General features: G+C 38.2%; 1 protein-coding gene across 1 annotated transcript in view; it reads left to right on the top strand.

Moving 5' to 3' along the window:
- TTN (titin) overlaps nt 1-12,468 on the top strand; it is a 307,241-nt gene that overhangs the window by 213,155 nt on the left and 81,618 nt on the right. Inside the window, exons 230-247 of the mRNA XM_087917042.1 lie at nt 604-719; nt 806-1,105; nt 1,537-1,836; nt 1,930-2,035; nt 3,496-3,692; nt 3,782-4,087; nt 4,186-4,461; nt 5,295-5,594; nt 5,693-5,995; nt 6,463-6,837; nt 6,931-7,233; nt 8,104-8,403; nt 8,498-8,794; nt 8,890-9,174; nt 9,259-9,552; nt 11,442-11,741; nt 11,866-12,174; nt 12,261-12,451. Coding sequence (XP_087773168.1) covers nt 604-719; nt 806-1,105; nt 1,537-1,836; nt 1,930-2,035; nt 3,496-3,692; nt 3,782-4,087; nt 4,186-4,461; nt 5,295-5,594; nt 5,693-5,995; nt 6,463-6,837; nt 6,931-7,233; nt 8,104-8,403; nt 8,498-8,794; nt 8,890-9,174; nt 9,259-9,552; nt 11,442-11,741; nt 11,866-12,174; nt 12,261-12,451 — 4,858 coding nt within the window. The remainder of the gene's footprint in view (nt 1-603; nt 720-805; nt 1,106-1,536; nt 1,837-1,929; nt 2,036-3,495; nt 3,693-3,781; nt 4,088-4,185; nt 4,462-5,294; nt 5,595-5,692; nt 5,996-6,462; nt 6,838-6,930; nt 7,234-8,103; nt 8,404-8,497; nt 8,795-8,889; nt 9,175-9,258; nt 9,553-11,441; nt 11,742-11,865; nt 12,175-12,260; nt 12,452-12,468) is intronic.

Raw genomic sequence — 12,468 nt, forward strand, 5'->3', positions numbered from 1 at the left:
TTTTTCTTTTATAACTACTAATATCTGCCCTTGAGATTTCACCAAGTGAAGTGGAGAAAATGCTGTTATGTCATTGGACAGGAATAATTGCATTTCACAGACACACACACAATTAAGAGCACTTCTCAGTTTATAAATATGTAGCAAGACAATATCACATAATGTTCTTTGCAATGAGAAACTATTTCCTTAAAATATTAAGCAATATACAATATTTAGCATTATTTTCACATGCATTATTGTACTGTGCTTCAGTGATGGCAGAACATGTTGTCAAGAGAAAGCTTTACATAAACATTCTGCCCCGAGATATCTTCTCATACTTTTTATATGGTAGATATAAGTTTATTAATGCTTCAATAGAAAAAAATAAATATAGCTCAGGATAGATCTGTGGAGTCCTTGGTGCTCTCTGAACTGGTTGTGTTTCCAGTGAAAAATCTGCAATCAAACAACCAAGCTCAGGGAGCACCGAGAACTTCTTATTAATGTTTTTTTAAATTTATATCTGTGAATGTTTATAGAGCAACATCGTATATATATTTAATAATATTTACTGCCAAATAAACATTGAAATGTGGTTTTTTTTCTCATTATTACTAGGGTAAAGGGTCTTACAAACCATAAGAAGTACAAATTCCGCGTCTTGGCAGAGAATCTTGCTGGGCCCGGAAAACCAAGTAAACCCACAGAGCCAATCTTAGTGAAGGATCCCATTGGTAAAAATTAACTTAGATTAATAATATAATTTAAACTCTTAATTTAAAGTTAGCCCGCCAGATCTAAATGTTCCATTTATGTCCAGATCCTCCATGGCCTCCTGGGAAACCAACGGTGAAGGATGTCGCTAAGACATCATGTTTCCTACAGTGGACAAAACCAGAACATGATGGGGGTGCCAAAATTGAATCCTATGTGGTGGAGCTATTAAAGACTGGTACAGATGAATGGGTGAGAGTGGCTGAAGGTGTTCCCATGACAGAACATTTCCTCAAAGGACTTATGGAGAAACAAGAATATTCTTTCCGAATAAGAGCTGTGAATAAAGCTGGGGAAAGCGAACCGAGTGAACCCAGTGATCCTGTATTGTGCAAGGAAAGGCTAAGTAAGTGACTCTTACTGAGAATCTAGCTTGAGGCTGAACAGAGCTTGAAAAGTTTAAAAACCTGCTTGCCTTTATCCTGGAAAGAGGATAAAATACAAATGCATTCATAGCTACTTTTAAAAAGGTTAGAAGCCATTTCTGTATGAACTTCTTTCTTTTTTAATCTATTTTCCTTCTTGTTCACTATTCTTTCTTCTTTTGTTTCTTTTCTAATATTTATATTGTTTTTATCTTGTTAAAAATTTCTTCCATAAAGTTACATTTAAAAAAAACGTGAAGAATGGTGGTGGCAGACCAATATAACAGTAATGTGATTTATAAAGACATCAGGAGAAGTGAATAAAGACATAGAGTTTGCCTTTAACCCACTGCTTGATAGATTCCCTATTGCTTTTTTACAAAGTAAAACCATTTTGTTGATGTCTTCATAGATCCCCCTTCGCCTCCACGATGGCTCGAGGTCATTAATATCACTAAAAACACTGCAGACCTTAAATGGACTGTGCCAGAAAAAGATGGAGGTTCTCCTATTACAAACTACATTGTTGAAAAGAGAGATGTGCGCCGGAAAGGATGGCAAACTGTAGATACCACAGTAAAGGACACCAAATATACTGTGACACCTCTGACCGAAGGCTCTCTCTACGTATTCCGCGTGGCTGCTGAAAATGCAGTGGGACAGAGTGATTATTGTGAAATTGAGGACTCAGTTCTAGCTAAAGACACTTTCAGTAAGTTTTTGGGGGTTATGTTCAGAATTCTGTGCAACAAGAATTCTGTTTCTAAAATACCAGTTTATCTAATGTGGATTTTATTTATTTTAGCTACCCCTGGAGCACCATATGCCCTTACACCAGTTGAGGTGACAAAAAGACATGTCGACTTAAAATGGGAACCACCTAAGAATGATGGTGGCAGGCCAATTCAACGGTAATATTATCAATACAGACATCTACACATATTTGTGTAGAGATTATGTTTGCTGTGTGTAAAATGTTAATATTAAAAATCCATTTAAAGATACATGATTAGAGAGGAATTAATAAAGTTTGTACATTCAGAGCACCCATTTTCCAGAAACCAGTAGGAAATTTAGGCGAAGAATAGAAAATAGGTGAAATATGCTGAATAATCAATAGAAACACCCATTTTTCAAGTGATAAAGATTTGCTCTGGATTGAGAAAAGTAGGATTGAGAGGATATCAGTACTGGGATCCTACCTGTGCAACTACTGGCTTGGCGGGTGATTGATCATGAGCACGCGCGCACGCCCCTTATGCACCAATCAGCTGAGAGGATGAAAAAACGAAAAGCTAGGAGCGATGCTCCCACCCATCCATGTGCTTTCTCTTCTTTTATCCTCTCAGTTGATCGTCAGAAGCTTTTTTTCCTCCTTTCAGCTGATCGAAGGCTTTTTTTACTACAAACCAGTAGCATACCACCACTGGAGGATATGATAATTTTTTATATGCATTCCAGTGGTATGATTCAATTTTTTTTACTACTGGTTCTGTGGGCGTGGCTTGGTGGGCGTGGCAGGGGAAGGATACTGTAAAATCTCTAGTTAGAGGTGATATTTGCCGGTTCTCCAAACTACTCAAAATTTCTGCTACTGGTTCTCCAGAACTGGTCAGAACCTGATGAATATCATCTCTGATGCATTCTAATGATCAGATTGGCTCTGTATTCAAAGGTAAAACTCAATTTAAAAGTTAGGTAAATGGAGTAATTTGTAAGTAGGATGACAAACAGGAATTGAATCACAAACAAGGTGCATAGAAAATAAGTTTGGTAAGTATGCTATTAATTTGCTAGATAAGGTGACAGAACCAGTGGCAGAATTGGTTTTAGGGCTCCAAGGCCTTGCTGTTGGTTGCAAAAGGCAACAGTGAAAACGGAGATCAGTGTTGTTACTCCCTTCCTTACAACTTCCTGGATCCTTTTCCATGTGCCATTTATTTCAAGCAGTGAAAAGGAAGTCATATAGGCCATTCAAATAACTGACTCAAATTTTTCCCCAAGACGAAAGAATGGGGAGTTTAGATTCTTTCAATTCTCAGCCCCTCCTGTATTATTTTGGCCCAATTGCTTTGGTGACTTTCTGGGGTCAACCTTTCACTTCACTGATTACACCAAGCCATTTCCAGGTCTACAGTTTTCTGCTCATCCAAACAAGAGTGTGGAAAATGAGCAGACAAACAATCATGAATGCTAATTATACATCAGGAAAGAACACAGCAGGAAACTGATCTAATCCTTTAAATGGTTCTGCGGTTTATGTATTATATATGCAACAAATAGTCAATAAAGATAGATGGCAATTTTGGTTTTAATTCAATGTCTCAAACTGATTTCATTGCATAATTCCATATGATTCCTCTTAATACAGATATGTTATTGAAAAGAAAGAGAAGCTTGGCACACGTTGGGTGAAGGCTGGCAAGACAGCCGGACCTGACTGTAATTTCAGAGTAACTGATGTCATTGAGGGCACAGAGGTGCAGTTCCAAGTTCGTGCTGAAAATGAGGCTGGCTGTGGTCATCCCAGTGAACCAACTGACATCCTGGCTATTGAAGATCCCACAAGTAAATTAGACTAAAAATCACAATGTAGAAAAGGTTAAATTAGCTCAAATGGTTTTATGGGAAATAATACATTTCTCTCATTCGGGCAGGTCCTCCTTCACCACCTCTGGATTTGCATGTTACGGATGCGAGCAGAAAACACATTTCCATTGCTTGGAAACCACCTGAGAAAAATGGTGGAAGTCCTATCATTGGCTACAATATTGAACTCTGTGAAGCAGGAACTGAAAAATGGATGAGAATAAATTCTCGACCGGTCAAAGACTTGAAATACAAAGCAGAAGAAGGCATTGTACCTGACAAAGAATACGTTCTCAGAGTCAGAGCTGTCAATGCTATTGGAGCTAGTGAGCCTTCAGATATTTCAGAAAACGTTGTGGCCAAAGATCCAGATTGTAAGTATATTTATTTCCAAAGCAATCATAAAACATACAGCCACGATGAAACTGCTGTGTAACACCGTCTGAGATTATTCTTCTCTATTTTGAACTAGGTAATCCAACTGTTGATATAAAAACCACTGATATTATTGTGGTTGAAGGTCAAAAGTTAAGTATTCCAGTTCCCTTCAGAGCTGTTCCTTCCCCAACCATTTCATGGCATAAAAGTGGGAAGGAGCTTAAAGGTGACAGAATCACAATGAAGAGCGACTACACCTCTGCCTTGCTGGAAATCACGAATGCTGTCCATGCAGATGCTGGTGTTTACACCATTACCTTGGAGAATAAATTGGGTTCAACTACTGGCACAGTTAATGTCAAAGTAATAGGTAAATGTTTTTTTCCTTTCCGTTAACAGACATTTACATTCGGTTCATAGTGCTGAACCAATGCAAGCAGCACTGTTTTAAGAATGGAATTGGAATGGAATGGAATTCTTTATTGGCCAAGTGTGACTGGACACACAAGGAAATTGTCTCTGGTGCATAAGCTCTCAGTGTACATACAAAAACAAAGTGATAGGTCATAAATCATAGTTACAATCATTAATCATAAAACACAAACAACAAGGGAAAAAGCATAAGATACCAATGGGAGAAGGTAGCATGAAAGATGAGAAAATGAGAAGTTGAGAAAGATGGAACTTATTATAACGTAATCTAGATATCTTACCGTGTTTCTCCAAAAATACGGCCTCCCCCAATAGAAGTCCCAGCATGCTTTATAGGCATAAAATCAAATTAAGCGCCTCCCCCCAAATTAAGGCCTATATTAAACATGTGAAATGGGGGGGAATGGCAAGGGGGGGCTGGCCGTTGGAGAAGTACTTTTGTTGCATACCCGGATATGGTGCTGCCTGAGTTGACCTCGGTGTTGGTGAGGCACTTCATATCAGGAGACCTTCCGCCGTTGCTTTCCCTTCTCCCCATGCTGCCGCGGCATTTAAAGAAACGCCACAACGTTTGGCGCAGCCACGCACGGCCAGCCAGGGCTCCTCCCTGCAACCGGAGGGAGTCAAATAAACAGCCTAATTGTCTTTTATTCTAAGGAGCTGTGATTGGTAGGTACATCATTTATCACAAGCATGGGTATTCTTCACGTTCGTTGATTTTTTGTTGCATACTTTTCAAACTTAATACAACATGTGCTTTTCTTCATCTAGGTCTGCCTGGACCATGCAAAGATATTAAGGCAAGTGAAGTGACAAAAAGCTCATGCAAAATTACCTGGGAACCACCAGAATTTGATGGTAATACTCCCATATTGCACTATGTATTGGAAAGAAGAGAAGCTGGGAGGAGAACATACATACCAGTGATGTCTGGTGAAAACAAATTGGCATGGAATGTAAAGGATCTTATTCCAAATGCTGAATACTATTTCCGTGTTAAAGCTGTCAATAAAATTGGAGGAGGTGAATACCTCGAATTGAGAAATCCAGTGATTGCTGAAGATCCAAAGCGTAAGTTTATACATTAATGAATAAATGTTTAGAATGAAAATGTAAACTTTTTCCGTACCTCCTGCTTATTTGTTTAATTTTAACTTTTCGATACACAGAACGACCAGATCCACCTCTTGATCTTGAGACTCATAATCCAACATCAAAGTCAGTAACGCTCACATGGAAGCCACCATTATACGATGGAGGAACTAAAATTATGGGTTATGTTTTGGAAAAACTGGTTAAAGGCGGAGATAAATGGGAGAGATGCAATGACTATTTAGTGCCTCTTTTGACTTACACTGTAAAAGATCTTGAAGAAGGCAAAGAATATCAGTTCCGAGCCCGTGCTGAGAATGCTGCAGGAGTTAGTGAACCATCTAATATTACTCCTTTAATCAAAGCAGTGGATCCTATTGGTACGTACTACACATTTTTTCCTCCTTATTCATTGTTAATACATAAATTTTATTTTGTGCTATACAGGTAGTCCTCAGGTTACGACCACAATTGAACCTCAAATTGCTGTTTGCCCCATTTTACAACCTTTCTTGCCACAGTTGTTAATGGAATCACTGTAGTTGTCAAATTAGTAACACAGTTGTTTAGTGTTATTAACAACGTCCATTGACGTTGCTTGTCAGAGGGTTACGGAAGGCGACCCCAGGACATTGCAACAGTCACAAACATGAGTCAGTTGCCAAGCGTCCAAAATTTGATCACATAACTATGGTCATAAGTGTGTGGAGGGAATCACTTTTTCATAAATATCTTTTTTCAGTGCTGTTGTAACTTCACACGATCACTAAACTGTTGTAAGTCGAGGACTACCTGTAATAGTCACACATAACTTAATGTTGGATTTTTTTTTTTTAAATTGTTACAGAGGCTCCAAAGGTCTCCCTTAGTGCTAATTTGCAGGCCGGCCTTGAAGTGAAGCAAGGTGCTGATATTCCACTAGATGCACGGATTTCAGGTTCGCCTTACCCAGAAATTGCTTGGTTATGGAATGATGAACTTATCAAACCTGAAGAAATTAAGAAGAGAGTCATGAAGATTTCCAGGAAGAAGAAAGGTGAACCTGAAGATGATGAGCCTTTCCATTTATCTATAACTGAGCGGCTAAGCATTGACAACAGTAAAAAAGGAGAATCTTCCCTGGTTGTTCGAGACTCACTCAGAGCAGACCATGGCACATTCACAATACGAGTCGAAAATGACCATGGTGTAGCTAAAGCTTCATGTGAAGTCAATGTTTTAGGTACGTCCCTGTACATAATTTATTTCACTTCTTATTCAAAAGGCATGTTATGATACATGAAAGAGTTCATCATTGTTTTTGTTTTAAAAATAGATGTTCCTGGACCTCCGGTCAATTTTATTCTTGAAGAAGTGAGAAAAAATTCCATAACTTGCAAATGGGAACCTCCTCTTGATGATGGTGGTAGCGAAATCCTGAATTACGTCTTGGAAAAGAAAGACAGTGCCAAAACTGAAACTGGCTGGGTTACAGTCACTTCCACACTCAGGCACTGCAAATATAATGTACTTAAACTGATTGAAGGAAAAGAATATGTCTTCCGTGTGAAAGCGGAGAACAGAGTAGGGCCTGGACCACCAGCTCTTTCAAAACCTGTGGTAGCTAAAGATCCATTTGGTAAGTGTTATCCCTTATAAGAAATGGTTCATTGTTTCCCTCCAAGATAATACATATTGCCACATCTATTGTATGTTAATATTAAGTCTTTGATTCAGAGCTGGTCTTCCTCTTCTGTTTCAAAGAAGTGGAGACTGCCGTGGGAGTCTCAAAGACTGCCGTGGGAGCTTCATTTTGTTTTTATGCCTGACGGGGGTCTACAAAAGAAGTGTTTAGTGAAATTATGATTCTTTCAAAAGAAACAAGGTTTGCGATGATCAACATATGAATAGATTAGTAGGGTATCTTAAGCCATTTTCTCTTAAATGAGAACCAGCCCATATTGGTGGAAAATTGAGAGACTTATTTCAAAATAAATAGTGTGGAATACATGGATACTTTATTTCATGACAACCACTGGTAAAACTCCACTGCAAATTTAGAAAATGATATTCCAAATAAAAAATGACCAGTCTGAGACAGAGGGAGGGTCAAATGCATCATAAGTCATGAGTCCCTGTGTGACTACAAGAGATGTAAGTCTAGCCTTCTTTGAATGTCTTTCTTATCACCTATTCATTTCCCTTGACTACTAGTTGGTCAGATTCTTGAAAAGAACTTAAGCTTGCAATAAATTATTATACTCATTTGAACTACCTGAATCACCTGATTTCCTCGGTGCTTGACTATACTTTGAGGATGACAGTATAGCTATTTAAAATGTTTAGTATAATCATAGAGTTTATTACTCAGAAATAAACCCCCTTGATGAATTTCTATAGGACTGTATTGAACCTTTTATGAATAATGTAAATACTCTGTCAAATAAAACTCTCGCATGAAATTTCAAATATTCTGTCATTAAAAATTCACTTATTTCGTTGTGTACAGGTCCTCCCGATGCACCTGATAAACCTTTAGTAGAGGAACCTACCAGCAGTAGTATGTTGGTTAAATGGAATGAACCTAAAGACAACGGCAGCCCCATTCTGGGATACTGGATTGAAAAACGTGAAATCAATGGCACTCATTGGGCTCGGGTGAATAAAGATCGTGTGAATACTCTGGAAACACGAGTTGAAGGATTGTTGGAAGGATTAACATATATTTTCAGAGTTTGTGCTGAAAATGCAGCTGGTCCTGGCAAATTTAGCCCTCCATCAGATCCTAAAATTGCACAAGATCCAATATGTAAGTTCTTTATTAAATACAGTTATCATTAGTCAAGATAAGGGAACTTTAAATTACTATCTGCTAATTTGATTTATGTATTTATTTTCTTCAGCACCACCTGGCCCACCTATTCCAAGAATCCTTGATACAAGTTCAACATCTATTGACCTAGCATGGGACGCTCCACTGTACAATGGGGGTGGAGACATCACTGGTTACCATGTTTATAAGCTATTTCTGGGTACAAATGAATGGTCCCGTTGCACAGAGAAACCTGTGAAGGTTCGAAGCTACCTAGTTAAAGGAATTAGAGAAGGTGCTGATTACAAACTTCGTGTGACTGCTCTTAATATTGCTGGGGAAGGGCCTCCTGGAGAAACAGAACCTGTAACTGTTGCAGAACCTAAAGGTATTATCTTTATTTACTCTGAAATAAATCCTTCTGTTAAAATAATTACTGTCATTATGAAGTAATCAATGGTCTTTCTTTTTTTCTGACTATAGAACCTCCCACTGTGGAACTAGATGTTTCTGTCAAACAAGGTGTTCAGATACTGGCAGGTCAAACCCTTAGACTGCCTGCTACAGTTACTGGACGTCCTCATCCTACAATTGTGTGGACTTTAGAGGATGGGGAAATTGACAAGGAGCGAGTGGTGATTGAGAATGTTGGCACTTCATCAGTATTAAGTATCAAAAATGCACTCAGGAAAGACCATGGAAGATATGTGATTACTGCGACTAACGAGAGTGGCTCAAAATCTGCTGCAACCAGAGCAGAAATATTTGGTAAGAAATGGTGCATATAATGAAATGATTTGAGGAAGTGTTTGTTTGTGCCTTTGTTATTATATATTGTATCTTCTTTTTCAGACGTTCCTGGGCCAGTAACTGATCTGCATCCTGTTGTGGTGAACAGAAAAATGTGTCTCCTTAACTGGGATGATCCCAAAGATGATGGAGGAAGTGAGATTATAGGCTTCATCGTAGAGAGGAAAGATGCCAAAATGCATACTTGGAGACTTGCTGTGGATACTGATAGATCAAAATGTGATATTACTGGTCTTGTAGAAGGGCAAGAATATAAATTCCGGGTATCTGCCAAAAACAAGTTTGGCTGTGGTCCACCAGTTGAACTTGGGCCACTACTTGCTGTTGATCCAAAAGGTACTTTTTTTGTTGTTAATATGACCCATGAGGGTGTTTAGGGGATACTTTGACTCTTAATTTCAACTGTGAAATATTTATATCTATTTATAATACCAAGATTTTTCCTGTTGATAAAAGTCACCGGGCTATTTTTTTTTCACAGTTATAGCTGAGGCATATGCACTTTTTGGAAGAATGCCATAGTCCTGTCAAAAGAGCTGTTTCAGCATTACTAATACCCGCAATCTAATGTTACAAATATATTGGTTGCTTTTGGGTGAGACAAAATAATTTCCTGCTGATTTAACATCTTCAAGGGAGGAACTACTGCCAACATGAATAAATATAAATCTAAATAAATCCAAATAGCCCATCTATCTTTTATATGTTCTTCAGTTCATCAGCATATTGCAAATAGGATTGGACAGAAACAGATATCCATGCTGTTATCTGGGTGGCTCACAGTAGATCACTCATCATTTCCAATTAAATAATAACCACAATCTATTTTGTGTAAAAATATTATGAGTTCAATATAGTTCTGTTAGTGAATTCCCCCAAACACCTTGCCCCTGGTCCTTGTTGTATGCTTTTTGCATACAACAGTTGTATGCAAAACAATTTTTGCAGTGTCCCTGCTTGGTGGATCTTGGGATTTTTCTTGAAATCTAAAGTAAATTCAGCAAGGCTGATCTCTGCTTACTTCTAATTTAGATTATTTATGATTAAGAACCAAACTAAAGAAATACAGGGTGACTCACAGTAGATCTGGGTGACTCACAGTAGATCACTCACTATTTCCAGTTAAATAATAACTCACATAGAATATGTGTAAAATATCTATTGAGATATCAAAAGGCTTGAGTACCAAGAGAAAAGTAGAAATATTAATATTTTCAAATTCAAATTATCATGAAAATAGACATAAATGATCATTATGTTTCTGGTAGAAACAGGGAATGTTTTTACACTCTTTTCCAGTTTTGATGAATAATCATAACATCGTAATTCTAATATAAAAGTTTGTTGGCTGATTCTGTCAATGCCTTCTTTTACCAAAGTACGTTTTGGAGTGATAACTGAGTGGCAGGGGCAGAGAAATCTTCAAAAGTACATTAACATGGGCAGAATATGTATGTATAATTCTATGAAAACAGATATAATACCAAATGAATTCATTATTTAAATATCTCCTGCCTTAATTGTAATTCATACTACTACATAACCATAAATGTGATTTAAAAAAACTTTTTTCAGTGCAAGTTCAATCAGTCAGAATAGAGCTGGAAGGGACCTTTGAGGTCTTCTAGTCTAACCCCTTGATCAAGCAGGAGACCCTATACCATTTCAGACAAGTGACTGACCAGTCTCTTCTTAAAAACCTCCAGTGATCAAGCACCCACAATTTCTGATGCAAGCTATTCCATTGGATAATTATTCTCACTGTTAGGAAGTATCATCTTAACTTCCAGATTGCTTCTCTCCTTGATTAGTTTCCATCCATTGTTTCTTATCCTGCCCTCTGGTGCTTTGAAAAATAAGTTGACCCCCTCCTCTTTGTGGCAATATCTCAAATAATGGAATACTGCTATCATGACCCCCCTGGTCCTTCTTTTCTCTAGACTAGCCAAACCCAAATCATATGTCCAGGCCTTTAACCATCTTAATTGCTCTTCTTTGTACTTTTTCCAAACTCTCGACATCTTTTTGTAATGTGGTGACCAAAACTGGATGCAGTATTCCAGATGTGACCTTATTAAGACTTTATAAAGCAGTACTAATACTTCACATGATTTTGATTCTATGCCTCTGTTTATACAACCAAATCTTTTTTGGTTGCCACTCACTGCAGACTCATGTTTAAGCCTGTGAATTAAGCCTATCCTATAACTTTCTTCTCACAATAGGCCCTCCAACTGCCCCTGAGAGGTTCATGTATACCGATAGAACAAAATCATCAATTACTCTTGACTGGAAGCCTCCTCGTAATGATGGCGGCAGCCCTATCATTGGCTATCTAGTGGACAAGAGAAGACATGACTCAAATGAATTTGAAAGAGTCAACAAAACACCTTGCCGAGCCACCTCACTTCTTGTGGATAATCTTGCCGATCTGCATATGTATGAATTCCGAGTCAAGGCAGTCAATGAAATTGGAGAAAGTGAACCTTCACTGCCTCTCAACGTTGTTATACAAGATGATGAAGGTAAAGTGCTTTAATAATTATACCTTAACTTTAACCATGGTAATAATAACATGAACTGAGGTTCTGTTATTCATATATTTTAAAGAACTGCATCGTTATTGATTGTGGGGAATTTCCTTTTCAGAACCTCCGACAGTGACACTGCGCCTGGCCGTTAGGGGAGATACTATCAAAGTCATGGCAGGGCAACCAGTGAACATCCCTGCTGATGTGACGGGTCTTCCGATGCCAAAGATTGAATGGTCCAAAAACGAGGTTCCCATTGAGAAAACATCAGATGCCCTTAAGATCACCAAAAAGGAACTATCTAGAACAGAGGCCAAAACTGAACTCAGCATGCCTGCAGTAGTTAGAAACGATAAAGGCACTTACACAGTTACAGCTTCCAATCGTTTGGGCTCTGCATTCCGCAACGTTCACGTTGAAGTATTTGGTAAGTATCTGATGAGCTGCTTCAGTGATTAAAAATGTCTTCCCTTTGTTCTGATATAACACAGTGTTGAAATTGGCTTTCTCTAGATCGTCCTTCTCCACCAAGAAACCTCACTGTTTCTGATATTAAAGCTGAATCTTGCTGTTTAACCTGGGATGCTCCACTTGATAATGGTGGCAGTGAAATTACTCACTACATTATTGAGAAGCGTGATGCAAGCAAGAAGAAAGTAGATTGGGAGGAAGTATCCAGCACTGTAGTGGACAGAAGATTTGGGGTAAATTTGATATTGCA

This window comes from Pseudonaja textilis, chromosome 1, assembly GCF_049901715.1.
Source record: "Pseudonaja textilis isolate UNSWEBS1 chromosome 1, rPseTex1.2, whole genome shotgun sequence".
In the NCBI taxonomy this organism is placed as follows: Eukaryota; Metazoa; Chordata; class Lepidosauria; order Squamata; family Elapidae; genus Pseudonaja; species Pseudonaja textilis.